Source organism: Pelmatolapia mariae, linkage group LG1 (assembly GCF_036321145.2).
Source record: "Pelmatolapia mariae isolate MD_Pm_ZW linkage group LG1, Pm_UMD_F_2, whole genome shotgun sequence".
Lineage (NCBI taxonomy): Eukaryota > Metazoa > Chordata > Actinopteri > Cichliformes > Cichlidae > Pelmatolapia > Pelmatolapia mariae.
This window is the reverse complement of record NC_086227.1, coordinates 6,957,789-6,985,336: the sequence shown is the minus strand read 5'-3', so window position 1 is coordinate 6,985,336 and position 27,548 is coordinate 6,957,789. Positions and strand designations below refer to the sequence as shown.

At 38.4% G+C, this 27,548-nt stretch overlaps 4 protein-coding genes across 4 annotated transcripts in view; 3 read left to right on the top strand and 1 right to left on the bottom strand.

Moving 5' to 3' along the window:
* LOC134625578 (Golgi apparatus protein 1-like) overlaps positions 1–11,408 on the bottom strand; it is a 30,080-nt gene extending 18,672 nt beyond the window's left edge. The window contains exons 1-4 of the mRNA XM_063470828.1: positions 11,066–11,408; positions 2,578–2,607; positions 423–509; positions 124–339 (exon numbers count right to left, since the gene is read on the bottom strand). Of these exons, the coding sequence (XP_063326898.1) occupies positions 124–339; positions 423–509; positions 2,578–2,607; positions 11,066–11,380 (648 nt within the window). The 5' untranslated portion in view covers positions 11,381–11,408. The remainder of the gene's footprint in view (positions 1–123; positions 340–422; positions 510–2,577; positions 2,608–11,065) is intronic.
* Positions 7,007–16,648, top strand: LOC134625588 (troponin I, fast skeletal muscle-like). Its single transcript, XM_063470838.1, has 5 exons — positions 7,007–7,062; positions 15,386–15,512; positions 15,860–15,949; positions 16,250–16,441; positions 16,568–16,648. The coding sequence occupies exons 1-5, from the start codon at positions 7,007–7,009 to the stop codon at positions 16,646–16,648; spliced, it is 546 nt and encodes a 181-aa protein (XP_063326908.1).
* Positions 16,649–16,966: 318 nt separating this feature from the next.
* aph1b (APH1B gamma secretase subunit) lies at positions 16,967–22,871 on the top strand. Its single transcript, XM_063470818.1, has 6 exons — positions 16,967–17,238; positions 18,216–18,386; positions 18,808–18,881; positions 20,565–20,687; positions 20,934–21,061; positions 21,445–22,871. Exons 1-6 carry the CDS (start codon positions 17,126–17,128, stop codon positions 21,610–21,612), a joined length of 777 nt encoding a protein of 258 aa, XP_063326888.1. The 5' UTR covers positions 16,967–17,125; the 3' UTR covers positions 21,613–22,871.
* Positions 22,872–24,566: 1,695 nt separating this feature from the next.
* otog (otogelin) overlaps positions 24,567–27,548 on the top strand; it is a 73,072-nt gene continuing 70,090 nt past the window's right edge. Inside the window, exon 1 of the mRNA XM_063482736.1 lies at positions 24,567–24,680. Coding sequence (XP_063338806.1) covers positions 24,567–24,680 — 114 coding nt within the window. The remainder of the gene's footprint in view (positions 24,681–27,548) is intronic.

Genomic DNA, 27,548 nt, shown 5'->3' with positions numbered 1-27,548 from the left:
TCTGGTTACTCCACCTTATTATTTTTTTGTTTTAACCCGAAAAGCCTGTAAATGAACTTTTCCCGATTTATGGACTCCATTTTATGATTTATTAACTTCTGCATATATTTGCACAGTCCTGACCTTGTGTCCTATGTTGATGCTGCCGCAGCGCAGGCTGTTGATATCTTCTTTGCATTTGTCCATGAAGCCACAGATCAACCTGTAGTCGCTGAAGATGATGCTGGTCATCTTGGTGATGTACTGGTTACACTGGTACTCACTGATGTTAACACGGTGATCCACCAGGCAGGACACCAGGTAGCCCCTCCCTCGCTCCACCTCATTACACTCCTTTATCTGAAGGTGCGGAACATTTGACAGGTCAGAGGAGAGCAAAGGACAGACCTAGAACTTCCCTGTAGAGTCAAAGGCAGACTGACCTCAGTGATGGTGCTCTTACAAATCTCCATGGCCACAGATTCAAACTTTGGATCTGTGGTTAGATTGAGTTTGTAGTTCCACAGAAGCTGATTGAGGAAAAAAAAAAGTTAGGATTTCAATTACAATCCAATTTATATGCTAATTAGAAATGAAACATAGTGAACATGACTAAAAAAAGCCAACTCATTAACTACAACTAGTAGCAAAGAGTTTGTGGTGGTCGTATAAAGCATTGCATTTAATTAGATAATTTCTCTTCTTTATTTTTGGAGGAGGCACAACTGTTAAAAGTTTCTCTTGAGAAAGCAGCTTCTAAACTCACACAGTTTCTTTGTGAATGTGATGTTGAAATAGTCCAAATCTAAGTAATCTATCCTGAACAATTTTACAAAAGAATAGTTTATTCAGAGAGAACTACGCCTCCCACGATCAGACAGTCCCCATCCTGAAGACTGATGATTTTTTTAAGGATTTTAATGACAGAAATAAGACCTTCCAATGTGCTCTTTTTATTGTTTTCTGATACTCTGTGTATCACTTTCTTATCAGAGTGGTTCCAGCTGCAGCATCCACAAACAACAGCTACTGAAAGTCGGTCCACCGAGAAAATAAGATAGAACAAGTGAGCGTGTGACATGTTAACTGCAGCCAGTGCTTTCCATGCTGTAATAAAGACAGTCCAAGTGCTCCATAAGCCTTGTGGTGTTTCATAAAACTGTCTGCTGTTAGCAGCCCTGAACTCTGAATATTGAAGGTTTATCATCCAGAAGGCACAGAGACGAGCTTTCGGAAGCTCTTAACGCAAAAAGAGGAGAAACTCCTAATTTATTAGGAGTTGATGTCAGTGACAGTCATCAGCTGGCTGTGTGGAAGCTGAGGGCTCTTCAAAGCTAGTATTTAGAGTGGGAAAGAAAATGTGAAAGGACCTTGTTAAACAGAGAAGAGAGGATCTTATTCATGGTCAGCGGTCGCTGATAATTAGACTGCTTTATTTTAAATTCTCTAAATGTTTCCAATAATCTCTCCAATTGTACAGTGCATTAAAATATGCAGGTCTGTGACACTGCTCCAAAAAATATACTGAATTGAATTAGTATGCACAGACTGCTTTTTAGACAGATATTGTATTAGATTCTACATTTCTACTTGTTTACTATTTATGGCACTAAGACATATTTCTAAGATAATATAATCCAGTTTACAGTAGTGGTTGTGGCCCTGAGTCAATAAACATACTAACATACTTGCATGCAGAATGTTTACCATGTTCACTCCTTTATATGCATTTTAATATTATATAAATACATTTCATGCAAGCAGTCATCTCATTGCACTTTATATTGTAAGGTAAAACCTCTAAAATATTAGAGAGAGAACTACAACGATCCCCTATAAGGAAAACAATTGGCTACAGTGGTGAGGAAAACTTCCATTTATCAGGAAGAGATCTCCAGAATCAGGTTCAGGCAGGGGCAGACCTCTACCATGACTGATTAGGAGTGAGAGGAAAGAGCATACAGAAAAGTATAGAGATAAGCAACAAATAGGACAAAACTAAAACCAATTATATCTGCAGTAGTTGGGGATGACATAAATGTTACAAATATTTGTTATGAATAAATTAAAGGCATAACGCAGTGATCACGAGACATGGATGGAAAAGAGTCCTCAGGTGACAAAGGTTCGTAAACTCAGATTGCCAAAAATTTAAGTGTAAACTTTTCAGCAGTTGGTACATCACAGCTCAACAGTAAGTTGCGAAACTAACAGTGAAAAGTTGATCTCTGTGTGTGTTAGAATGTTCTTACAACCTTTGAAATGACATATTTCAATATGTTTGGTTTAAATTCTTTAACAGCAGGGGCAAATAACAGTAACTTTGACTTAAAAATCTGTCAGATGCAGTGAAATAATTCCAGCAGTCCAAGCAGGACAGGTATGTACCACTCTGCATATCCAAAAGGCTAATTATGACATTTGATTTCTTGGTGAGTTAACTTTAAGCCAAACAGACTTGGTTAAAATTTTGATTTGGCCTGACAGCATTAGTCGAGTATGAAGGCACGCCTCTGTTATATCTTTCTTTCTCTCACACTTGTACTGTTTGATTAAAAAGTTCTGCGTGAATTTGTGTGTTTTAAAACAAATACTCACATGGTTGCAGTCAGGAGCAATATCAATTTCCTGCAGAAAGACAAAAAGAGGGAGAAATGTGAATCTTCAATTCAATTCAATTTTATTTATATAGCGCCAAATCACAACAACAGTCGCCTCAAGGCGCTTCAGTAGATTTAAACATGGTATTTTTACTGTCATGTTTTGTCAACATGCTGCAACAATTAGATTTCCAAGTTTGGCGACACCCTAACCTAAACACGCATCAGAACCAAAAACCAACTCTTACAAACTCCAACTTTCAAGCAGCACCATAGCCAGAGATAAAAGGAAAAAGCTCCAGCACCTGCTTGTACTTCTTTGTGCACTGGTTGAACAAACTAGATTATAATAAGATAGTAAGTGTGTTGAGAGGTATCGGAAGGTTTTTCGTTTTATTAGTTATATGTATATGCTGAACCTACTGCAGCATGCATTGGTTAATAAACTAACAACAAGGCTCAGCAAAGGCATGGTTAGTTACACTGAAACCCTTTAAAACTGTTGAGCTTGTTGGCAAGCAGTCCATTTTCCTAAAGCCATGTGAGTATAGGCAGAGTTTCCAGTTAAATGTTGCTAATTTTCATTATATGACGATTGTTAAGACTGATTTTAAATCACCAAGATTTGGTGATTTAAAAATCTGATATACTGGGCAACGCTTTTTTCATTCAAACACATAAAAACAGATTTCCCTAAAATTTGTTTATGTGCAGTTATTTAAGAGTTTAAGACCGTTTTGATTAATATTGCATTTTTAAAATAAAGTTTGTTTTACTATCAAAAGTTGTTGACTACTGATTTACACTATGCTCAACTATGCTTGTGTTCATGGACTTGTAAACGTGTTTCCAATACAGAATAGCGCCCTCTGACAGAAAACTATGCAACATCAACACTCATAATATGGTTGAAGGGTGTTTCTCCCATTGCTTCTTTACTATTAGTTATTGGCCATTATAAATGTTGGTCCCAATAAATCAACAAATAGATAATATTGGTTAATATATAGGCGGGTGCTAATAATTGGTATAGGTCAATTAAGTTGGTCAATATATACACTTAAGGAGCTATATTTTTATTATCTTTTATTATCTTCACCCAATGTAGTTTAATGTTAGCATGACATCTAAGAAAAGATGGAACTGAACTATTAACAAACTGATTGGAAACTCAGGTAAATTTTGCTACTAGTAAGTAAGGTGGCCTAAAAGCTACATTTTCGCTTTTTGTAAAGTTACTTTGTACAATTTAGGACTTTTATCACAAGGTAGAATTCTTCTATCTGCATATAAAATTATTTAATGTTGCTATCTTGAAAGATGATTTTAAATGAATAAATCTGTGCTCTAGTAGCCACAAAAAGAGGTTGGCCAAGTACGATTTGCAGAAACGTTGAGCTAACACTAGCTTACATAATATCAACCCTATTTCAACTTCAGTCAGCCACTTTTCAGAACAATATACATAAGGTTTAGATAAACTATAGCATTTCATTTTTTGAAGTTTTGTTGCCTTAGTCAATTTAGATGGTGTTACACTTTTGTTCAACACGGGGTTTTTTAATATCTCGCAAAAACATTTTTGCAAAACCAACCTCTGCAAAAATAAAGGAAAGCAGTGCAGACAAGAAATGTGCCTACTGACTCGCCTACTATGTAAAACCTAGACTCGTGCTCCATGGCTAAATCGAAGGTAGGATTTTAGTGCAACTGAGTGAGATGGAAAATACATAGAGTGCATTTTTGGAACTGTCCCTTTAGCTTCAGAAAGAACGGTTCAAAAATACCACCAACATTGCCCTAAAGCGCTGAGCAAAGTAATGTTTTTTTTCTCCAAAACGCAGCAGTTTAATATGAACAAAGCAGCAGAAGCTCTTCATAGACTCGCCCACAACATCCTTGACTATCAGACGAAAGCCAGCAGCAGAAGCTCTTCTTACATCTCCACATCACTTTGCTGTAAAAAGACATGAAAGCACTTTGTGATAACTCTGCTGTGCCCACGGGAACAGAGACAAAAGGCCTTCTTTTGATTTTAAACTCTCATTTCCACTAAATGCTTGACACAAAGAAATGAGTGTAATAAGGATACAGACCCTTGGTGGGTTCCCAAATTAAAAAAAATAACTAGTGAGACTATGAGTTATTAATTAATGAAGAGCTGATCCATTCACATCAAAGGCTTTTGAAAAAAGACCATATTAATCAACTAGACTGATCAAACTGAAGTGGAAAGGATAATTGTGCCTTGGTAAGGGGCAGAGAGATAAAACAAATTGGGGCTGATGTGTTCCACTGAAGACTCTACATGTACAACTCTATACATGTTAAAAGTAGCCTGGCTTTTTCTGCGACTAAGTCATTGAAATAACTATACAGCAGAAACTACTCATGGAGATGGACCCACCGAGAGATATCACTAATTCCTTAACGCAACTAAACTTTTAGGGATCTTTTTATGTCTTTGTAGAGGCAATGCTTACAACTTGACACTAGGAGCCCCAAGAAGAGATGAGAACTTGTCAGTTTGGGACAAGCTTTATCTGTCATACAGATGGCCTCACATTTGACTCTAGAATATTACAGTGTACAAAAGGGTTCATGATCGACTTAATAACTGCAAGGTGCCTATGCATAAAAACACAAGCTTAAATCATCACACCTCCACCACCGAAGAGGCTTTTGCCCTGTTAAACCATCCAAATTAATGTAAAGGAAATAGCAGTCTATCAGAGTTAGAGATACTTCATCACCAATTTAAACAGAAACAGTTTTAATTGTCCATTGTATTACTGACCCGCCTGGGGCTGTTTTTGTTTGACAGGACCAATGGTAGCCTCTTTCTCTGTGACTACATCAGCGTTTCCTTTAAATCCTGAACATTGCACTTAGGACAACGATGTTACTACAGTATAAGCAGAAACACTGAGTAAAAAAGAATTGTAGGACTGCAAATGCTACCCATAGCTACACAGCATCCTGGCACGCCATCTCCCCATAGTTACTATTTGTCACAATGCCTTAATGACCACAGCTCTAGAAATATCCCTGGCTTCTTTCTGCTATTGCAAAGTGACTTGCTGTTACTTTATAACTGTGTTGCTGTTTCTCAGACGTCTATCAGCTGTCAGATTTCAGGGCTTACACCACCACAAATAGATTCTCAAACTGGGTGTACTGAAAGCTCATGCTGCTCAGCTGCCCCTGTTACTGCCACTATGTGTGTGTGTGTGTGTGTGTGTGTGTGTGTGTGTGTGTGTGTTTCTCTAGAGAAGAGGCAGATTTATAAGAGCCATTTACCTCTTCGGGAGGCCACAGCTGTTATAGAGTCAAAGCAATGTAATTATCTCTGTAAAGAGGGCATCGCTCAGGGCTGCTGGAGGAGGTGTCTCGTGTGTGTGTGTGTGTGTGTGTGTGTGTGTGTGTGTGTGTGTGTGTGTGTGTGTGTGTGAAAGAGCAGATGAAGTTAACATGATGATTAAAAAAAAACACACAAGGGAAATTTTTTTCAGGGACAGTACGGGTTGTGTAACAAATGGTTTGCAAGATAGCTCATTTAAAATATTCTTTAATGTAAAGCAATTATAATTTCTTATTGGCTGTGAACACATTACATGTTAAGTCTTTTATCATCATCATTTTGTCCTCCATTATCTATTTATACAGAACCATGTAACTGTGTATATCTGTGGAGTACAGTGCAAAATGAGACTGACGTGATGCTTTAAGCTTTTGCTGTATTTGTGACAATGACTGAGGTTGATAAAAAACATGGAAATCTATTATCACTGTACAAAATGTCTTTTAAATGTATTAAGTCTATCAGTGAACATGTGTCATTTTCTATTGCATTAAATTATATTTTTTTCATTATTTTGCTCTATATTGTATATTGGCCAACTTATGTTTACCAGACACTTGATTAGGTAGACCTGTTAAAGTGCTTATTAATGGAAATATCTAATTAGCCAATGATATGGCAGCAACGCAAAGTATTTAGGCATGTAGCAAGGGTCAAGACAGCCTGCTGAAGTTCAAACTGAGGATCAGAATGAGAAAGAGAGGTGGTTGAAGTGTCTTTGAACATGGTGTGGTTGTTGGTGCCATGCTCTAGTCTGAGTGGAAGGCAACAGTAATGCAAATAACCACTTGTGATTGCAAGGTATGCAGACAAGCATCTCTGAGCAAAAAACACATTGATCCTGGAAGCAGATGGGCTACTGCAGAAGAAGCCCACACCAGGTTCTTGTTAGAAAGGGAACCTGATTAGAATTTGCATGGGTTCAGCAAAATTGGAAAATAGGAGACTGGAAAAAGTTTCCTGGTCTGATGAGTCTTTAATACAAGATTTTTCATGGTGGAGTCAAAATTTGAAAACATGGATGCATTCGTCCTTGTATCAACAGTGATGGTGATGCTGTAATGGAATGGTAGCCCATCAGATGATACTTACTTCCAGCAGGATAATGCACCATGCCAAAAGGCTCAAATCATCTTAAACTGGTTTCTTTTTTGACTGGACTCAAACATTCTCTAGGAACAACAGATTTAAATCCACCTGAGGACCTTTGGGATGTGATGGAACAGGAAATGCAGATCATTCATGTGCAGAAATCTGCAGGAACTGATGCTGTCATGTCAATATGGACCAAAATCTCTGAAGAATGTTTCCAACAACTTACTGAATCTATTCCCCAAAGACTTAAGGAAGCACTGAAGGCAAAAGGGATTTAAACTCAATATTAACAAGATGTTCTTTAATGAAGTGACCAGTGAGTGTGGATGTAAATAACAAGGTAGATTCTCTACCAGCCTCCTTCCTTTTTGCTAGACCTAGCTAAATGTTCAGTGCAATACAAGTGGCTCTCATGCTTTCCTGAATGTTACCAAACTACAAAGTGTGGGGTAATTATGGTAAATGGGCTGGTTCTTACAGTATATAGCCCTTTTCTACTCTAACTGAGCACTCAAAGTTCTTTTATACAAGGAAAATTGCACTTGCATTTTTCTGAAATGACAGAAAGTTAAATCAGCCCCTCTTTGAAACCATTTCACTGTAAACTTTATGAAGAAAAGAGAGAATTTATTGCAGGAATGTCTTATTACTCTGCATTTTTCTCAGCTTTGTGTACCAAATTTCCTACTGGGAAAAATATTTATACATAAAACTAAATTAAATAAATAACACAAACATCAAAGTAAATCAAAAGTGAACACAATCTATACATCTAGCATAACAGAGACATGTCTTCTGCTTGTACTTTTAAAATAATAGAATCTAGTACAATACAAATGACAGAACAAATTCCTTATATGCTGAATTTTTAGGTCTCAATTTGGGCCGCTGAATTTTTTGTTCCTTTTAAATATCTGATACATGTGAAATCTTGGAATAGATCTAAATTTGTGATCCCAAACCCCTACAAAAAAAGCCAAGTGAAATAAAATAACATGGTTCAAGTCAGTATTTCCAAATCCCTTCATATGGTTTTAAAATTTTTATGGTTGTTTTATAAATATGAGCTAGTGTAAAGGATCTTATCAGGAAGAGATTAATGAGTAATCTGACCCTGTTTTTAAGTTGGTGTGTGTGTGTGTGTGTGTGTGTGTGTGTGTGTGTGTGTGTGTGTGTGTGTGTGTGAAGCCTTTTAATCAAACTGATATATTTTTCTTTAGATTTGAATCCAACTTTTTTAAAGCAGAGACAAAAAAGCAAACATTTACAATATAAAGGAAAAAAACATATCGCTGTATGTATGTATAATTATTTGTTGAATTTAAAGCATTTTTCAACTAAAACCATCACGAAATGAACTATAGTCACATCACAAGCTCGGGTGACTTCTTCAGAAGTGCTTTAGTGTTTTACCCAAAGATGTTCAATTTAAAAATGACACGAGGCAGGAGACTTTGCTTGAACAATGACTTCTAATAGCTGCAGTGCAGCTTAGGACACTTTGCATGAGGAAACACTTTTAAAAGAATTAAATAGGAAAGAAGTGAACTGACCTAGAAAGCAAGATAACAATCTGGGGGAAAAAAATCAGATACAGACAGACTGTAAACACTGTATGAAGATGTTTATCATATAGTCATGTAATAAAGCAGGCTGTGAGGGTATCCTTCACTGTACGCATTAATTTAACAAGTGAGACTGAAGAACCACAAGACTACAGCGGTTACTGATTAACAAACAAATAATTTGATCTCTAGTTGTAGTAGTGTCCCTTGCTTGTTTATTTATGGAAAGAAATTAGATAAAAATAAGAGAATCTGTGCATGTAGGCGGCCAATCTTTAAACAGGCACAGAGTGTGAAAGTTGGTTGTGTTCTTCGTCACTATGGCACAAAGAAACAAGACAGGCATCATGTTTAACTGGGGTTTAACTTCAGCCGGCAAGTCACCTGACAGCTGGATGACTGCACTCACACACACACTTCACACCTCACCAGGTTAATAAGTACTGCACTGACGTGGAAAGAGGGGTGGTAAAAGCACAAAGCACATTAAACCTCTCCCTTAAACTACAGAATGCAGTTGAGACAGCCCTGCCAGGTGCAGAGGTCGAGAAGCGGGTGAAGTTCATTCGGGCTGTCACGTGGAATAAATTAAAAAATGATTAAACAGTTAATCAGATTAAGCCTGATATTTTTGGTAGAGATTAGTGCTGGGCGATATATCGAGTTTTTAAAAAATATCGATATATTTTTATACGAGATATAAGATGTGACAATATCCTTTATATCGATATAGTATATGTTACGTTATAATTATAGTTGCGGAGCCGCAAATTTGCCTCTCTTTCGTCCACTTTTGTCTTTACGCAACGTTACTCGACCTCACCTCTCCTTCACTGAACACAACTCCCCCTCCTCCCCCATCGCTTCACCTGCAGGCAGCGACAAGATGGACACGGCAAATCTCCGTTAACAAGTTACTGCGCATCGCCCCGTGCGTGGGGCTGGACGGCGTCAACGTGTTAACGAGCTAGCCACGCTAACGCCTAACTGCACGGCCTGAAATCCTTTCATTTTCTCAAAAGTTGACTGCGCGCCTTTTGTATGAATTCTGGTTGTGCTTGATGACCGCGAACCGATTTTATGTGGTACACAGCGCTCAGCAATCTGTCAAAAAAATGTTTTAGTTCGACTTTGGTAAGCTAGGGAGCTGCGCTGCTTGACGGATTGTCGGAGCATTACGGCTACCGAGGAGCCTCGCGGAGTGATACGTACTGTGCTTCAACGTAATATTACCATATTGTGTGTGTATAAGGACCATAAATGGCACCTGTTCAGAGACATGGTTACGAAGCGGATTTCAAACTCCAGGCTGTCAGTCACGCAGTAGAAGTTGGGAACAGAGCAGCTGTGAAATCTGTCTGTTATTATGCTCAGCGTCTTTTAGTTTACATTTTGACTGCACAATTGTGAGCTCTTTGTTATGCACAAAACAACATAGTTTTCTTTTATTTATAGAGCATCATTATTTAATAAATGCTCATAATTTATTTTTGAGTAGTTTTTTTCATGTACATCTATGCTGTATGTTAATAAAAGTGCCTGTGTGACACCTGGGACACAGCTTTGACTAAGAACTCTCTTTTTGTTCTTACTTTATGGCTTTAAAAAAATATCGAGATATATATCTTATATCGCCATCCAGCTAAAAAATATCGAGATATGAATTTTGGGTCATATCGCCCAGCTCTAGTAGAGATTAATCTATTTGTTGTTTAAAGACTAATCAGGTTTCATTTAGCTAGTTGTTCTTCAGCCTACAGCCTAAACACAACCAGTTTATAAGCATTTACAACAGCAGACATGATTTTTAATTGTGCTCGTGGAACATCAGTTAAGGCCACACAGACAGAGTAGTGTGGATTACTACAGGGGATACCTTTTATTTACTCCTGGGGCCACAGGGCAAGAGCCTCTGTGCTGAAGTGTAAACATTCCTAGGTTGAAAGACACACAATTTACTTAAACATAAAAAAGTGAGCAGATTTTCAGGATTTTCACACAGTCTCATCAACTGACCACAAGCAAGTAAGAGAAAACTAACAGGTAGATATCAATTTGGGATAAAATCTACACTTAGCACTTGAAGACCTTCAAATGTCGTTTTCTGAAGGAACTACGTTTTTTGTTCACTTTTGTTACAAAAAACAAACAAAAACAAAATACACACACACACACACACACACACACACACACACACACACACACAGTTTTAAAAGCACTAAATACGCGACTATCTCTGTATGCGTGTGTGGATGTCAGGTAAATCGTGGATTTTTGACGTCCTAAAAGAAAAAGTGTGTTTAAACGGTTGCCCGGAGCGTCACACGGATGGAGGTGCAGATGTTCACCTCTGCATCACAGCCATGCTGACAACCGGGGTGACTAAACCCACTGGGGCGACACACCCAGCAGATGCCCATCACCTCACCTGAACCCGAACAGTTTACCGTGGGAAGGGCGCCTACCTCTTTGCGGTCCTGCAGACACTCCAGCACTGCCAGGTTGTTGGTCCAGGTGTGCTTGGGACAGAGGCGGGTCAGGTCCTCCCGGCAGGCCTCCTCCTCCGACAGCTTCCAACCGGTCGCCCTTCGAGGCTGTGAGGCCCCAGCGGCTGCGGCTGCAGGTGCATCCTTCGCCGGCGGATCAGCGGGTCTGAGGACGGGCGGGTTGTGAAGCTCGGCCGGGCCGCTGGCAGCCTTCAAGCCGAGGACGGAGCCGAAACTGCAGAGGCACACGGACGACAACAGCAGCAGCAGCTGAGCGCGACTGTACGCCGCCATCTTCACAGCACTGTCAAGCTAGCCCTAATACATGACGACATCACTTCCGGTCAGCGAGGTAACGGTGAGCTCTATTTACCGAAATAAACACACAACTTCCGGTCACTTGAAAAATAAATAAATAAAGCTTTACTGTACTCCTTTAGTAACAGCGTCAGTGTACCCATTTTTTTACATTGTTGTTTACTCTAGTAAGCAATAAGACACGATGATCACGTCACATGATCTCCAGCCCTAGTTTAAAGCTATTTATTTTCATTTATTTAGCATCAAAAAGAGAATCAACTAAATGTAGGACGCGAATAAACTTTTAAAATATAAATAACTGTCGTTTATTTACATAGGCATGTTTCCACACAAAACTATCAGCCTGAATTACTTTTTTTAATGGTAGATATTTCCCCACCTTAAAAAACAAAACAAACAAAAACAAAACAAAACTTGTTTCGAAGTTCCTGCTCTACCTTTTTTGTGACAACAAATACATTATTTCTTTGGCATCCATTGTACAAGGACAATGCAAGTCTGAATATTCAAACAATTGTTGGATATATCCCGGGATAGTGTGTGTGTGTGTGTGTGTGTGTGTGTGTGTGTGTGTGTGTGTGTGTGTGTGTGTGTGTTTTCTCTCCCTCCCATAATGCTCTCAGTGATTGTAAGCTTTTATTTTGAAGTTACTGTCACACTGTTTCACATCATTGCATTCAGTACAAGATATAGTAGGAAAGTATCTATATTCACAGTCAGACATTGTCAGCATTTTTGATTTATTGTGCCCATGTACAGATACAGATGTAATTGTTAATTCTAAACTGTGGAATAGTTGACTGCTTACTGAGATTATTAAGTTGTACTGAAACTTTAAAAATGCCTCAAAGCCTGTTTTGGTTTCCTTTGTTTTTTTGTATCGTTTTAGTGAAAGTGACTTGTCTCTCTGTATGGATAACCTTATTTTCTTGCTTGTGTTTAAGCTTTTAATTTGAAATGTAATGTGTATTTCCCTTTTTTCCAATTAAAGTCAAACATTGCCTTGCAGAAAACCTTTACAATCGCTGTATGCTGAGCAATCACAATTTAATTCACCTCCATTACAAAATGTATAATGCAGTGCAAACAGTATACCGTGTTTAACACTACTGTGTTAACAAGCTTCTTTAACTGTATTTGTAGATTACCTTTTATCTCTAAGATTTAAAGGTACATTTTGTAATTAAATTCTGCAGAATTAAACTAAAAGGTTTATCAGGCGCAATGTTTATGAAATGCTTTTATATGCATTTAGGTTTTATATTTTTTTATTTTAACTTTTTAAATGATTTGTCTGGCTAAATAAAGGTTACACATTGCTCAGTCTTGTGATACAAATTGGTAATATATGAAAGTACGGCCTGGCCTTAGTTCAGTTTCTGCTGACATCCCTTTAACGCCAAAGGACTTTCAACATAAGGTCAAAGGGCTTGCTTCTTTATTGTTGATAGCTTTTTATTTCATTTGGAAAGGCTTTAGAATTAACAATAAGTACCTGGTATTATACTGTACACAGCAGCCTTTAGTGCCTCTGAGTTTTTATACTTTAATTTAAACAGTTCCTCTTCATTACATTATCTTGAGCTGATGTTATTATCCTTAAATGATACATTTAAACTCCTTTAATCACAGCTTTCTTATTTCAAACTAAATTACAACTGACTCATATACTTAGGTCAACATAGGTAGTGTTTTATTGGTTGACTCTTACTTTTATGTGACTTACCCTCCAACAATATTCCCAGCAATATTTTTAATTGAACTTTTATGTGAGTCTCCACTGAGCTCCAGTTACTGTGTGTAAAAGCAGGAATGAAACAGACACGCACATGAAAGGAGCAGTCAGCTGCAGACTACAGCTGACTCACAGTTTAGGAAAATGAGCTCTAACTGACTGTTGACGATCCAGCGTTGGCTGGTTCTGCTTTCTCTGTAAACCCCATGGACTTTGTCTCCCCTGATGACAGAGCTCCGGTTTTTGCTTTTCAATTGGTGATGGATATATGCTCACTGTGATGACTCAACTACAAAACCACTGGTATCCCAATAGTAGCACTTTATGATTATTCCCTCTTTTGGGAACTGCTGGGGAACATAATTGCTAAAAAAAGACTAACACAAGTCTGTCAGTTCATCTCATAACTCCTATCTATCTATCTATCTATCTATCTATCTATCTATCTATCTATCTATCTATCTATCTATCTATCTATCAGAAAAAATGCATTTTGGATGGAAATGGATTAACACACAATTTTGGTGCTCTACTAAGTGTTTACAGCACCAAGATGGTGTAGGTGGGAAAATCTTAACTTCCCTTTGTGTTCAATAATAAAGGAACACTCACAACAACTGAGCTCCATATATCTCAGGCTTTAGATGCACACACACACACACACACACACACACACACACACAAGTCTGATTTGCTATCCTCGTGGGGACATCCCATTGACATAATGCTTTCCCTAGCCCCTTACCCTAACCCTAACCATTAAAAATGAATGCCTAACCCTAACCCTTACCATAAACCTAACCATAACCTAATTGTAACCCTGACAGTAAAACCGCATTTTGAGTGTGAAAATTGCTTTCAACCCCGAGGGGACCTGGATTTTGGTCCCCACGGTGCAGAAAGTCCCCACCAGGATAGTAAAAGTCAGATTTTGGTATAATTTGAATAATTTGTGAGACTAGACCAAAAAACAATGAGAACAATAAATTCATTCATGTACTTACCTTGTTTCAGTCAGGAAAACATGAAAGTAGTTCATTATAACAGCAAAATATCTGATGCGGTTTGGTGAGAGGCTCACACATTTTACTTGTGAACACAGGCTGGATTAGGACTAAAGCTTAAAACTTTTTTTGTATTGAACTTTTCGTGGCAGTTCAAAGTGATTTTACCTAAAACATGAAAGACCTTAAAAAAAGGATCCCAAGGCAGGATTGAAAAGATACCTTTCAGTGGGATTTAACAGGAAAAAAATCAAAAGAATGGAAGCCAAACATGAGTTGAAATAAAAAGAAATGGATAAAACTAGAAAATAAAGGTTACAAAAATGAAACAATGATGTGATTCAGGTCATTTAAATGCGAAGGCAATGAGAAAAGTTTGATCTGTGATCATAAGGACTGAGGTAGTTTGTTCCAATAATGTGATATAAAAGATGTATAAATATATAACATAATGACTCTGTGAAATGAACACAGATTTGGCAATATTAGTCAGATCAACATATTTAAATTTGGTATAAATATTAGTCATCATCAGAGATCATAAAGTGTAAAATATTCCCATGACCATTAGGGATATTGATGTGGAGATTCATTTTCTAAGGATGTCACAGCTCAGAGAAATGAAAGATACTCAGGTTAGACAGCCAACAGTGCAGGTATAGTATTAAAGCATTAACTAAATACTTATTGGAAATCAGTAATAACTTTGATATCAACTGTTTAAGTCATTAATGATATAGTGTGTGAGTTTTTGCTCCTTTCTTCCTGTCTGTGCTCCACCAGGAGAGTGCGATGGCCAGGCTTCATTAAACATGAATTTGAAAATTTTACTCAAATAGCCTCTGAAGTCATCAGATCACGTGATGGATGTGCAGCTGGCAACCGTGTGATGCTGTTATGTCCATTTGGACACAAATCTCTCCAGAATGTGTCCAGCACCTCGTTGAATCTCTGCCATGAATAATTAAAGCAGTTCTGAAGGCAAAAAGGGGCTCAGACTCAGTGCTAGATAGGTGTACAGTGGGCAGTGAGTATACGTTTCCTTGAAAATGTATTTGAGGATGCAGTTTGGCTGTTCAGTAAATGAAGCACCTCTTTATTGTAAACAAATCAAGGGAAAGGAAAGCACTAGCAGTAATGTGTTATTTAAGCACACTGCATTTACAAACTCACCTGATCAAAACGGCCTGACTGTGTTTGATAGTCATCTTCTGCCATCTTCCCCTCCCTCTCTCAGAGCTTGGTGCTGCAAGTTGGCCAAGAAATGCTGGAAGAGGAAGCCCGAGAAGCTGAGAGGGAGAAAATGCAGTACTTGGAAGAGAATTGCACAGCCCTTTTCATTCCAGGCAGTATGCAGGATCTCCAGGTAAACCTACGGCACCTGGAGAATTTGTTCATGACTGATGATAAACTTAGCAGGCTTTTTGTTCACCTATGGAAGCTGTAGTTTGGTTTTAGAGGAGAAAGTATTTGTTCTGGTGCACTTGCCTTTAACATCCATAACATCACTGGAAAATGAAAGTGTGCAAGCTCTACTCTTCCTCTGTATCCATCCCCTACTCAGCAACTATAGAAAGTTGGAGATGATAGAAAACTTGCTTTGTAAGAAAAATGTTCAGGATAGTACTCTGCTGTTAAGTGTGTCGTGTTTATGATTGAAAAAACAAACAAACAAATAAACTTTCTCACTCTTTCTATCTATCATAACTCCAGGAGCTGTGTTGCAAACTTCACAAGCAGATTGATTTGGTGGATGAGGAGCGATACAACATGGAGGTCAAAGTGGCAAAATCCAACAAGGAGGTGTTGTATTCAGAAGCTTGTTCTGCCATTATAAAGTTAGATAGTTATACAGTGCTTAACAAGGTTAATGGAACACCTCCCGATGTAAGGTTTATGCCACAGCTCCCCTAAAGTAACAGTATATGTAATTGCCAAAATCATTTTTCATTTTTTCTGTATTGGCAAGCTCTTTAATCAAAGTGACATTTTTTTAGTCTAAAAATAATTTTAAAAAATGTATTCTAAAATGTTTGTTGTTGTTATTACCAAAACAGATTTTCTTTTATACACATATGTCTGAACAACAGTGTTCTTTGTCAGGTCGATGACCTTAAGTTGAAGAGTCAGGATCTGAATGGGAGGTTTAAGAAGCCAGCCCTGAAAAAGGTGCGGATGTCAGCCGATGCCATGCTGGCTGCCCTGCTGGGCTCCAAACATAAGGTGTCCATGGACCTGAGAGCCAGCCTTAAGCAGGTTAAGAAGGAAGTGAAGGACGAGGTGGGTACTTTAGATGTTATATTAGGCAGATGGAGCACATAGTAGCATCCTTCACTGAAAAAAATTAGTAAGATCAGAACGCAACATGAAGGGCTTCACTTTCTGTTACTGCTTTCCTTTGAATGTGTTTCTTAGGAGAAGCAAACGGGCGACTGGAGGAAAAAAATTGAAGACAAAACTGGCATGGGTGGAAGGAAAAAGATGTTCGAGACAGAGGCTTAAATGTCAGCATGTTTTTTCTGCAGTTCACCACTGCAAAGATTTGCCAGATGTCACTTTTTTAAATAAATAAAAAAGAATAAATCCAGTGGTGTTCTGATGTATTTAATGAATGTAATTTGACAAATGCAAACAGGCTGGTAAAGAGCACAGGCTGTGAATGTTCCGCATGTGTGTAAATCAAGATGAACTCGTTTTATGAATTCCAAGAGCAAGAAATGAGACAGAAGTGTTAGAAGTCAGCTGAAAAAAAAGTACAGCTCATTATCAATAAAGTTTTTTTTTTTTTTTTTTTTGGTAGGGTTGTCGGTCACGTGAGAATATGCGACGTCACGAAAACCCTGTGATACACTGGTTGTAGAAGTAAATCAGTATTGGCAACAGAGGGCTGCTTTCTTTCTAATATTTCCAGATAAATACCTGTAAATAGAGCAAAACCAACCGCTTTAAGACGCTGAATTGCCCTCCCTCAGAACCAAAATGACAGCGGCGGTGTTTTTCGGCTGCACCTTTATCGCCTTCGGCCCAGCCATCGCGTTGTTCCTGTTTACCATTGCCCGGGAGCCGCTGAGAGTCATTTTCCTCATAGCAGGGTGAGAGTTAAACATTCACTGGTCATAGCGGACGGCAGTTGACTTAAATATATAATAATTTGGTAATTACAGATGCTACTGCCACGTTATATTGAATAAATCCCAACCTTTAGACAGTGTTAGCTTACTAGCTAACCGATCGCTTCGTTTGTTAGCTGATGTGCTATCATTAGCTTCTATTCTCTGGTATTATGGTCTTACACTTTGCTGTTTTTTCTTCTTTAGCCATACGTCACCACATTCCGATTTACACAGCTTCATAAATACACCAACCTCAGTCATACGGAGACGACAGACAGTTTTAAAGCCCCAGCAATGCCTGATATTAGCCGCCCAAAGATAGAAAGAGCTAGCTTAATGATGAGAGCCTGAGGAACTTTTATTAGTTTTGTTCCTTATGGATCTTGCAGATATTGGAGGATGCTGACGACTTATTTCAGTAAAAGGTGGCTGTATACACACAAGTAGTTAGCTAGCACTATGGCGGATTGGCTTTTGAAATAATTCATTGCTATTGTAGTGATATAGGGTTCAGATACGGTCTTGACCTAAGTGAGATATAAGCTTGTGATCATAATTGTGGTTGTTGATTGATAACATACATCTTACCTGTTAATTTGTAAAAGTGCCGTGACGTTACGTTTGTGTTCGTTGACACTTTGTCTCCTTGTTATGGTCAATTAATTCTTGCTATTTGAAGTAAAAGTAACTAAATAGTCGTCTGGTATCTCAAGATAATCCTGATTATGTTATCACTTCGGTGCTGCTCCTCAGTTCCTCCTCAGTCTGGAAGTAGTTTTTTCTTAACCCTCCCTTTTCTTTCATCTAATTGGCTGACCCTCGCAAATAGAACTGTTGAAAAAAAAAAAAAGGAGTCGGGCTTCTGGGCTCACAGCAATGCTGGAATTGCTGTGAGCCCAGAAGCTTTGAGATAGCAGTGTGGGTAATATCTGTTTTCTTTGTTCTCATTCTTTCAGGGCATTTTTCTGGCTGGTGTCGCTGCTGCTCTCCTCCCTGGTGTGGTTCATCTCGGTTCAGATCAGTAATAAAGAGAGCGCGGCTCAGCAGAAAGGCCTGCTCATCTTTGGCGTGGTGCTGTCTGTGCTCTTGCAGGAAACCTTCCGCTTCGCTTACTACAAGCTACTAAAGTAAGTGGCCGCCACCATGTTTAACTGTTTTATACTTTATATAGTGTGACTCCAGAGAACTGTTTCTTACTAGAAGAGTTGAGAGCCCATACTTCAACTTCCTCAACATGTATTCACTATTTATTATTTATTTAACTAAGAAATATTAAAGCATGACCTCTGAATTCTGCACTGTATCGTTGTTGTCCCTTGATGAGTGTCTGTCTCAGTTGTCTCAGTTTCACACTCTTCAGTGTGAACTTGTAAAATTTTCATTGTTCATCTCAGATCATCTTCCACTAAATGACATACTTTCATAACTGACATATTTTCTATTCATGTTCTGTAGCACACAGTGAGACTCAGAACCAAAACTGTGTGTGTGTGTGTGTGTGTGTGTGTGTGTGTGTGTGTGTGTGTGTGTGTGTGTGTTTTCCTGCAGAAAAGCGAATGAAGGCCTCCTCACTCTCAGCCAGGAGGAGACCATGCCCATCTCCATCCGACAGCTGGCCTATGGTACACTTAGTTTGCACATCATCTTCTGTGCTTCATATCACCTACTGGTAGCATATTCGTTCACCCACGATTCTGCCAGAAGACAGAACATTGAGCACCTGTTACCTCTTTACAACTTTGTCATTGTTTGTTTTTGGAACTCACTTTTGTACTATTCTGTAAAAACATTTTTTTAAATATACAAGAAACATTAGCATGAAAATGGCAAATGCACTGTATGGACAAAAGCACTGGACCACATGCATATTATAGCTATAGGAGCTGCTCAGCCATGTAGACCCATACCTTGAAGCTCCCAGCACAGGTTTTGTGCTGATGTCAATATCAGTGGTGTTAATGGGGAGGATTGGAACTCTGCAATGCCACTTAGTCTGTTTGTGAAATTTCCCCATAGATATTTTATGATCAACACTATTTACAATGATCATATCCTATTACATTGCTACACTCTAGTTCAGTGAGCTCTTTAGTGTGACCCCTTGTTTCACAAACATTTGTAAAGCGAGACTTCATGGAAAGATGCTTGATTTTACACACCTGTATTCAGATGTTAAGAGGTGTGGATTGAAACCTTTGGCTGTATATCATATGAGCACAAACTGTGAAAGTGCTCATTCTTCCCCACTAGGCTCTAACAAAAGATGCTATCAAGTAGCATCAATACATTTCTAAAGAAATTGTTAAAAATGAACATCTAGCACACTTTGGACATGATCTCTTATTTGCAGGTTGTTTAAATTTGGTTACGGTTTACAGTAAACAGTATTTTCTGTACAGTGGTCCCTAGCTATAATGCGGTGCACTGTTTCGTGGATTTTTTTTGGGTGCAATTTTGCAGGGTTTTTTTTTTAAGCAGCACATTGTGTTCTGCATCCTGATTGGCCGTAGACCATTGTCAATCAATCTCCTCCGTGCTGTGTCTCCTGTACAGTACAGAATGTCTTCAGCTTGTCAAATTTACATAAATCTTCGATCGCTTGCAGTGTGACTCTGAAGTACTGTACTGTATGTTTGTAAGTTTTCTCCCCAACAAACACAACAATGTTAATGAAACGTTTTGCACCGTCAAAGGCACCTGTGATAGCACCCAAAAGGCAGAGGAAGATGCTAACCATCGGACAAAAAGTTGGACTTCTGGACATGCTAAGGGAAGATAGAAGTTACCGTATTTTTCAGACCATAAGGCACACCGCATTATGAGGTGCATTAAGTGAAACAAAACAGTCAGATAAGTCAAACTTTACTCAAGTCATTCTTCCACCATTGATTCATTAACGTTGAATTCTCTGGCAGCTGCTCTATTCCCATGTTCTGGACCTGAAAACAGGGTTTGATCTTTGGTTTCATTTTACAATACTGGACTTATTTTTCTATGAAGGTTTGAATTTTGAGGGTGTTTAAACAAGAGAGAAAAGTGTGAAAATGTTCATGCCTGTCTGAGAAAACTGTCTAAAGTGTCTAGTGAGGGGTTTTACAGCCTTAAAACATCTATAATAATTGTGAAAAAATAAAGTTGGCTACTTTGCGGATTTCACCTATTGCGGGTTATTTTTAGAATGTAACTCCTGTGATAACGGACCACTGTACATTCTTCTTGCATAGTGGCCGAATTTGCTTTGGGATTAGCATCGCATAGTACAGTCTTTCTTATGTCTCAGCTGTCTTCTCATTCTTTTGTCTCAGTGTCAGGTCTCGGCTTCGGCTTCATGAGCGGAGCGTTCTCTGTGGTGAACATCCTGGCTGACTCAGCAGGGCCGGGGACTGTGGGGATCCATGGAGACTCGCAGCACTACTTCCTGTCCTCAGGTAACAATTAGCATGCACTTGTTTTTTGTTTGTTGTTTTTTTTATTGTCAAAAACCTTTACGTTTCTGCCGTTGAGCGAGTCCATAGAGTCCACAGAGCACAGCCTAAATGTATTATGTTCTATTGTGTGGTCTTATTAAAAGGCATTCTGGGAAATGTTGCATTAAAACTAATCGCCGTTAAAAGTGTAACTATATTAGATTTATATGTAGAACATAATTTGTTAAAATTGCACGTCTCTTTCAGCCTTCATGACGATGGCCATCATCCTGCTTCACATGTTTTGGGGCGTTGTTTTCTTTGATGCCTGTGAGAAGCAGCGCTGGTGGGCGGTGGGAGCCGTTGTCATCAGTCACCTCTTGGTCTCCTGTCTGGTGAGTGTGGTTTGCACAGAATGTGGACTTGGGTCTGTGTGAAGGCAGGAAAAAACACTAACAGAGCTCACAGTCAAAAACTATGCAAGGAAAGTATTTTTATGTCTTAAATGTCTGAGTCAGTTTTCTTTTTTTCAAATCAAACCTCTCAAGCCTCATAAATCTTCTCTTTTTATTTTATTTTACTATAAGAATCATGTTTTCGGGGCACACAACGGTGTTCGGACAAACGGCCATTTAACAACATCAACTTGGTGACTCAGATTTGTAATTAAAGTCACTCTTGCTCTCTCTTTATATGCCTGCAATTAGTTACTTTAAAGAATTGAGATAAAATACTAAACAGTGTGCACTGATGTTTTTTATTTCGTCTTCTACCGCAGACCTTCCAGAACCCCGAGTACGTCGCAAGCCTCGTTCCCACCTACGTCATCCTGTTCCTAATGGGCGTCTGGGCGTTCTACTCCGCCGGCGGCTCGCTCAAGAACCTCAAACTCTGCCTCACCTGCAAAGACAAGGACTTGCTTCTTGCCAACCACAGGCCTAGATAACGCAGCACACCTAGCAGTGTGCAGGACTCTTTATACAAGGATCATAGAGATCCCACACAAATACACACACACAGTGTGAGGAAGGAGTGTTAACCTGTTATTTCATCAGCTATTTCATTTGAGACTTTCATCATCTTAAGCGTTAAAACATGTAAAAGGTTTTGTGGGAACAAAGATGGGAGATCGTTTTGATTCCAGTCCAGCCTGGAAAAGGTTTTTATTCAACAGTACAACATATCCATTTTGGCTAACTGTGTGCCCTTTTTGTGGTCTGCACTGTAAGAAAAAACAAACCCACAGAAGATACTTTAGATTGGGGGCTTAAAGCAGCAGCACTCTTTATACATACTCTCAGATGCTTCAAATCTTTCCTAGTGTTTTATTATTTCTAAAGAAAATGTGTATATAATTATGCATTTTTGAATTCCCTAATGTGTAAATATTAAAATCTTTCTTCAAGGTGCGATATGCTGTCTGTGGTCTGAATATGAACCTGCGTTTGATTCTAAATGCACTTGCTAATGATTACTAATTGTTTGTAATCAGTCATCAGTCAGTCAGTAATCTTGACGTAATAGACCCTTGAGCAAATAGAAAGTAGAGAATCTAAATCAAACAAAATTGTTTCTTTATGTTTGTCCTTGTGTGTGGCTTCCTTGTGTGTTTTGGTTGTTCTTATGAGTGCAAGGATTTAGGATAAAGAATTATTTACAAACATTTTGTTTTTGTGCCTGATTTTGTTTTCGATCATCTTTTGTATTTGTAGATTCTGTCTGCTGTGTCTCACAAGGATGGGAGGTACATTAGAGATGTAAATTGTATCCATGTTTGCAGTGAGTTCATTACTTTTCTGCCTTGTTTTGGCACTTTGCTTCATGACAAAATGTGATTCGGTGTAGTCTGATAGGTGGAGATGAGCCTGTTAGCTGGTCAGTTTGTTTGGTACACCAGGCTGAAACTGATACAACAATCCTGCAATAACTCTTACCTTCATGATGTCATGCTGTTTAATCCTACTGTAATTCAAAGAGAAGTGTTTCTTTTGTGAGCTATATCCAAGAAATGGGGAAAGAAATTATTGTGTGCTCACTTTCAGTTTTTACTTCATATTGTAAAACACATTCAGCTCTCCCTCTGCATTAAGTTAACTTTAAATTTCTTGTTTATTTCTAGAAGGTTACATTTCCTTTTATCACCATTGTTGGATAGGTTTTAAGTGTGTACAATACTTCAATGACTAAAGGAATAATAATAAAAAATGATATTCCTGTCATTCTTTATATCAATTGATTAATAAACTATTGTTTTATTAACAGGTGTTTTAATTGCCCATGATTATTCACTAGTGACTGTGTAAAATATATTTAAAATTGTCTGATTAGTATAAAAAAAACCTAAAGATTTTCAGTTTACCATCACTGCCAACTTCAAAAACCAAGCACATGTTCACACCAAAGATTTCTGCTTAAATGGGATATTTTATGACAGATTTCTCCTCTTTGTTTCTTTTCTTTCACTCTAGTAGAGTGAAACTTAGTAGAGACTCTAGTAGAGAGCAACTTTGCATGATACCAATTTCTGTACTTCATCTACTGTCTGAAACAAGGATTTTGGCTCCTCCCCCTTCCTTTAACCCAGCTTTTTTTTCCCTGATTGGTTACTCATATTAAACAGACAGTTTGAGCCAATGAGGCTTTTGTGATCACAGCCAGAGCTCTGACATCACACAGAGATGTCTTGTGCAGTGGTTTAGACTACTTATATATACAGTCATTTAAAGATTTCAAACTTTGGTTCTGTTTCACAGGAGAATCTGGTGGGAAATACCACTTGAAAACAGCATGCAAAGTAATGAACATTAACATGTATAATAACATCAGAGGGTGTTTAACTAGCCTTGTTTGGTCAAAAATAATCAAAAAGCAATAAGAAAGACCAGACAGCAGGTATTTTCTTTTAAGTTTATACAGAAACAGTAGGTCAGTTCATTGGACCTTTAATGAGAAGTCTACAGGGGACAAAGCAGGCGCCAGGTTTCCGATATAGTGCATGTCTGTGCGTGTGTGTGAGCGAGTGAATGTGAGAGGGATGAAGCAAAAAGCCTTTCTTGCTTCAGATGCTTCAGTTTGCTTGTTTGTAAAGATGAGGAGCTGTTAAAGTGGGTATGTTCATGTCATTAAAAGGACTAATCACAAAAGAAAAAGGATAAATCACCTTTTAATGTTTCACCCTAAAACATTCCTCCATTCTGCCACTCCTGCGCTCCTCAGGTCATGTTTCCATTTATGAAAGCAGACACCTCCAGGCTGGGCTACACAAAGCTCACCGGGGTCTCAGAGGGTTTTGGTCAGTCAAAGGCCTTTTAAAAAAAAAAAAGGTTAGACAACAGACAGACAGATTCAGGAAGCGTTTCCTCTGCCGAAAAGGCAACTTTCAAATGCAAATATGAGCCTGTGCAGCCGGTGACACCGGGGTCACCTCAACAATATCAAAAGTCTCACTCCTGAGGCTTTTGTGTCCCGCTGGATGTTCGAGGGTCAGGTGTTCAGCCAAAGATGAACTACTTCCACTGCTGGAACCAGAGTCCAGACAGGGAGATTGTTATTTTACTTTGGAGAATAAATGTGTGTGTGTGTGTGTGTGTGTGTGTGTGTGTGTGTGTGTGTGTGTGTGTGTGTGTGTGTGTGTGTGTGTGTGTGTTTGTTTTTTTTCTTTCACTTTTGAGCCAGCTGCCACAAACAAACTGTATGTATTTCAGAGTTTTGGACTTCTAGCTGAAACAATACAGAGCACAGCCTAAATGTATTATGTTCATGTATTATGTGTGGTGTTATTAAAAGGCATTCTGGGAAATGTTGCATTAAAACTAATCGCCATTAAAAGTGTAACTATATTAGATTTATATGTAGAACATAATTTGTTAAAATTGCACGTCTCTTTCAGCCTTCATGACAATGGCCATCATTTTGCTTCACATGTTCTGGGGCATTGTTTTCTTTGATGCCTGTGAGAAGCAGCGGTGGGCGGTGGGAGCCGTTGTCATCAGTCACCTCTTGGTCTCCTGTCTGGTGAGTGTGGTTTGTACAGAATGTGGACTTGGGTCTGTGTGAAGGCAGGAAAAAACCACTAGCTCACAGTCAAACAACAATACAACGAAAGTGTTTTTTATGTCTCAAATGTCCGAGTCAGTTTTCTTTTTTTTAATCAAACCTCTCAAGCCTCATAAATGTTCTCTTTTATTTTATTTTATATGTATGTTTATATAAATATGTTTTCGGGGCACACAGCGCTGCAAACGACCATTTAACAACATCAACTTGGCAACTCAGATTTGTAATGAAAATCTCTCTTGCTCTCTTTTTATATGCCTACAATTAGTTACTTTAAAGAATTGAAATCAAATACTAAACAGTGTGCGCTGCTGTTTGTACCTCGTCTTCTACCGCGAGCCCCTACCGCAGACCTTCCAGAACCTCGCAAGCCTCGTTCCCACCTACGTCATCCTGTTCCTAATGAGAGAGGATTTTGCTTCACAAAACACACCTTCCCGGCAAATGTTGCTCATTTAAATGTTTTAAACCATAACTGAACCCAGATACTACTTTCATCACAATGCAGCATTGCATATTACATATTTAAGAATAAGCATATTACTTATCCATTTATCTAGTTTGCAAAGTTTGCCTTCTTACCGGCAGGTGGCAGTAGAGAAAAAATAGGTGAGTTCTTTAAAAAACAGCTAAGTTGATTTCTTGCAAATGTGATGCAAATTGAAAACATGGTCACAGATCTAATTTAATGCTATTATATGTCATTTCGTGGATTCTGGATATGCGCATATATTTGTACATTTCTTTTCCCCAGTGGTTTATTTTTCTTGAGTGGACTATGATTTAAGGCTGCCAATTAATTATTGTCAACATTGCCCATTTACTGTTAACCTTGCTGGGTCTGATTTTATGTTGTTTGTAGTATTTGGCTTCAAACTCAGACTGTGGACAAGTCTGTCTGATATCAGGTGACTTTTTAAATCTTTTGTTTGGAGAAGTAACCCGTTTCAGTGCATGTCAACTGTTCCTCTCAGGGATAAAATTCCCAGTTCCTCTATGGTAACCAACCTGACTGACTTAATCTGTGATATGGGAGTTATTATATGTACCACAAAAATCTCTCTCACACAAAAACATGTACGCTGTAAAACCTTCATATATATCGACACACCACATTCAGTTGATTGTTTTAGAGTACTGTGCAGAAGTAACAAATAAACAAATGAACAGGAACAGGATTGGGGTGGCTGTGGCTCAGGTGGTAGAGCTACTGATTGGAAGGTTGGTGGTTCGATCCTTGGCTTCCTTAATCTACATGCCAAATATCCTTGGGAAAGACACTAACCCCAAGTTGCCCTCGAATGTGTTCATCGGAGTGTTAATGTTGGTTAGTTTGCATTTGAATTTAGAAGTGCTTGTGTGAATGAGGCATGTTACATACAGTGCTTTGAGTACTCTGGGAGAGTAGAAGGTGCTATACATGCTTTAGTCATATTGACGTTCAGGCCCTGGGAAGGCCAGTCTATGAATCCATTGTGTATTTTTCTATTCGCGTATGCTTTTGCCACATTGGCAATGTGTTTGGGATCATCGTCATTCTGAAAAATAAAACTGTTTATGATCAGACACTTTCCACTTGGTATTACATGGTGGATCAAAATCTGACTGTACTTTTCTGTGTTTCTAATTCCATCAATTTTAATAAGATCCAACACCTCTGGCTGTTGCGCTCAAACCACGACAGAGCCTTCAACATGTTTTACAGATGGCTATAGAGACTCACTGCTCTGTCCAGTTTAGATCTCCTTTGTACATAGAATGATTCAAACCACAAATGTCATATTTGGATTTATAACCGAACTGGCCATTGTGTACCCTGCCTCTCATTGTAAGACAGCTGGGATAGGCTCCAGACTAGGACAAGGTAAGCGGAAGAGGATGGATGGATGGATTTATCACCCTTTGACTGACACCATTTCTAAAAGGTAGATGGATCAACTGAAAAGCCAGATGTATCATTCAGGTTCTGTGTCAGGTCTTTGCTGGATTCTGTCCCCCCTATTACATTCAGTTGCTGTTCATCTGCAGTAGATGGTTTTAAAGTTCTGCCACTCCTTCTTCTGTCCTCCACTTGTCCAGTTTAGATCTTTGGGCATCACCCTGCTTGTACAAAAATACAAACTGTATTACCTTTGGCATTTTTGTAAATAATAAAAAGGTAGAAACAACATCATAATCAACAAGAAGAAAAATACTGGATCCGAAGTGTTTCTTTGAAATTACTAATATATATAACATATAAAACAAACCACATTTACGCACACACATACTTGCATATACAAGTACACATACATACATACATGTGCACAAACAAAACAAACAATCTCTAAATGACATGAATTATAAACTCAATCATAAAGTTTGAAATGGAGTAGGAAGAAGTATGTACATGTTAATCCCTACCTCACTCTCAACACCAGTGATTCACCATATTCATTGTTATTCCCACTAGTGCTGTGCGATACTGCAGATTTTGGTATATTTGGTATATATTTGTTATAAGGTGGCTAATGTGTGCAGCTGTGTGTCATGGTTTATTACATAAATCATCAACAATTTGCAAATTCTGAACACATTTTAATGACCACTAAATCATTGTGACTTTTACTGTGCATAAAAATTAGTTAACACAATCCAACATACCTTTCAGCTGTTTGAAATGCAAATGTGCCCTGAAGCAGTTTGGGTCAATGTCCACTGTTTAAATGTGCTATAGGTTATATATATAAAACAGATGTGAGAGTCAGCATAAAAAGGTTTAAACATTTTTCATAGCGCATATCTGAGGTAGATTTTGTTTCAAACAAACAAAACAAAAACGAAAAC

Bases quoted from the DNA above. Each gene is read 5' to 3' on its own strand.
- LOC134625588 (XM_063470838.1), top strand. From the start codon at position 7,007: ATGGTAGCCCATCAGATGATACTTACTTCCAGCAGGATAATGCACCAT. The intron at 7,063-15,385 runs GCTCAAATCATC...CCTCTCTCAGAG, and splicing joins ATAATGCACCATGCCAAAAG to CTTGGTGCTGCAAGTTGGCC. The intron at 15,513-15,859 runs GTAAACCTACGG...TCATAACTCCAG, and splicing joins GCAGTATGCAGGATCTCCAG to GAGCTGTGTTGCAAACTTCA.
- aph1b (XM_063470818.1), top strand. From the start codon at position 17,126: ATGACAGCGGCGGTGTTTTTCGGCTGCACCTTTATCGCCTTCGGCCCA. The intron at 17,239-18,215 runs GTGAGAGTTAAA...TCATTCTTTCAG, and splicing joins GTCATTTTCCTCATAGCAGG to GGCATTTTTCTGGCTGGTGT. The intron at 18,387-18,807 runs GTAAGTGGCCGC...GTTTTCCTGCAG, and splicing joins GCTTACTACAAGCTACTAAA to AAAAGCGAATGAAGGCCTCC.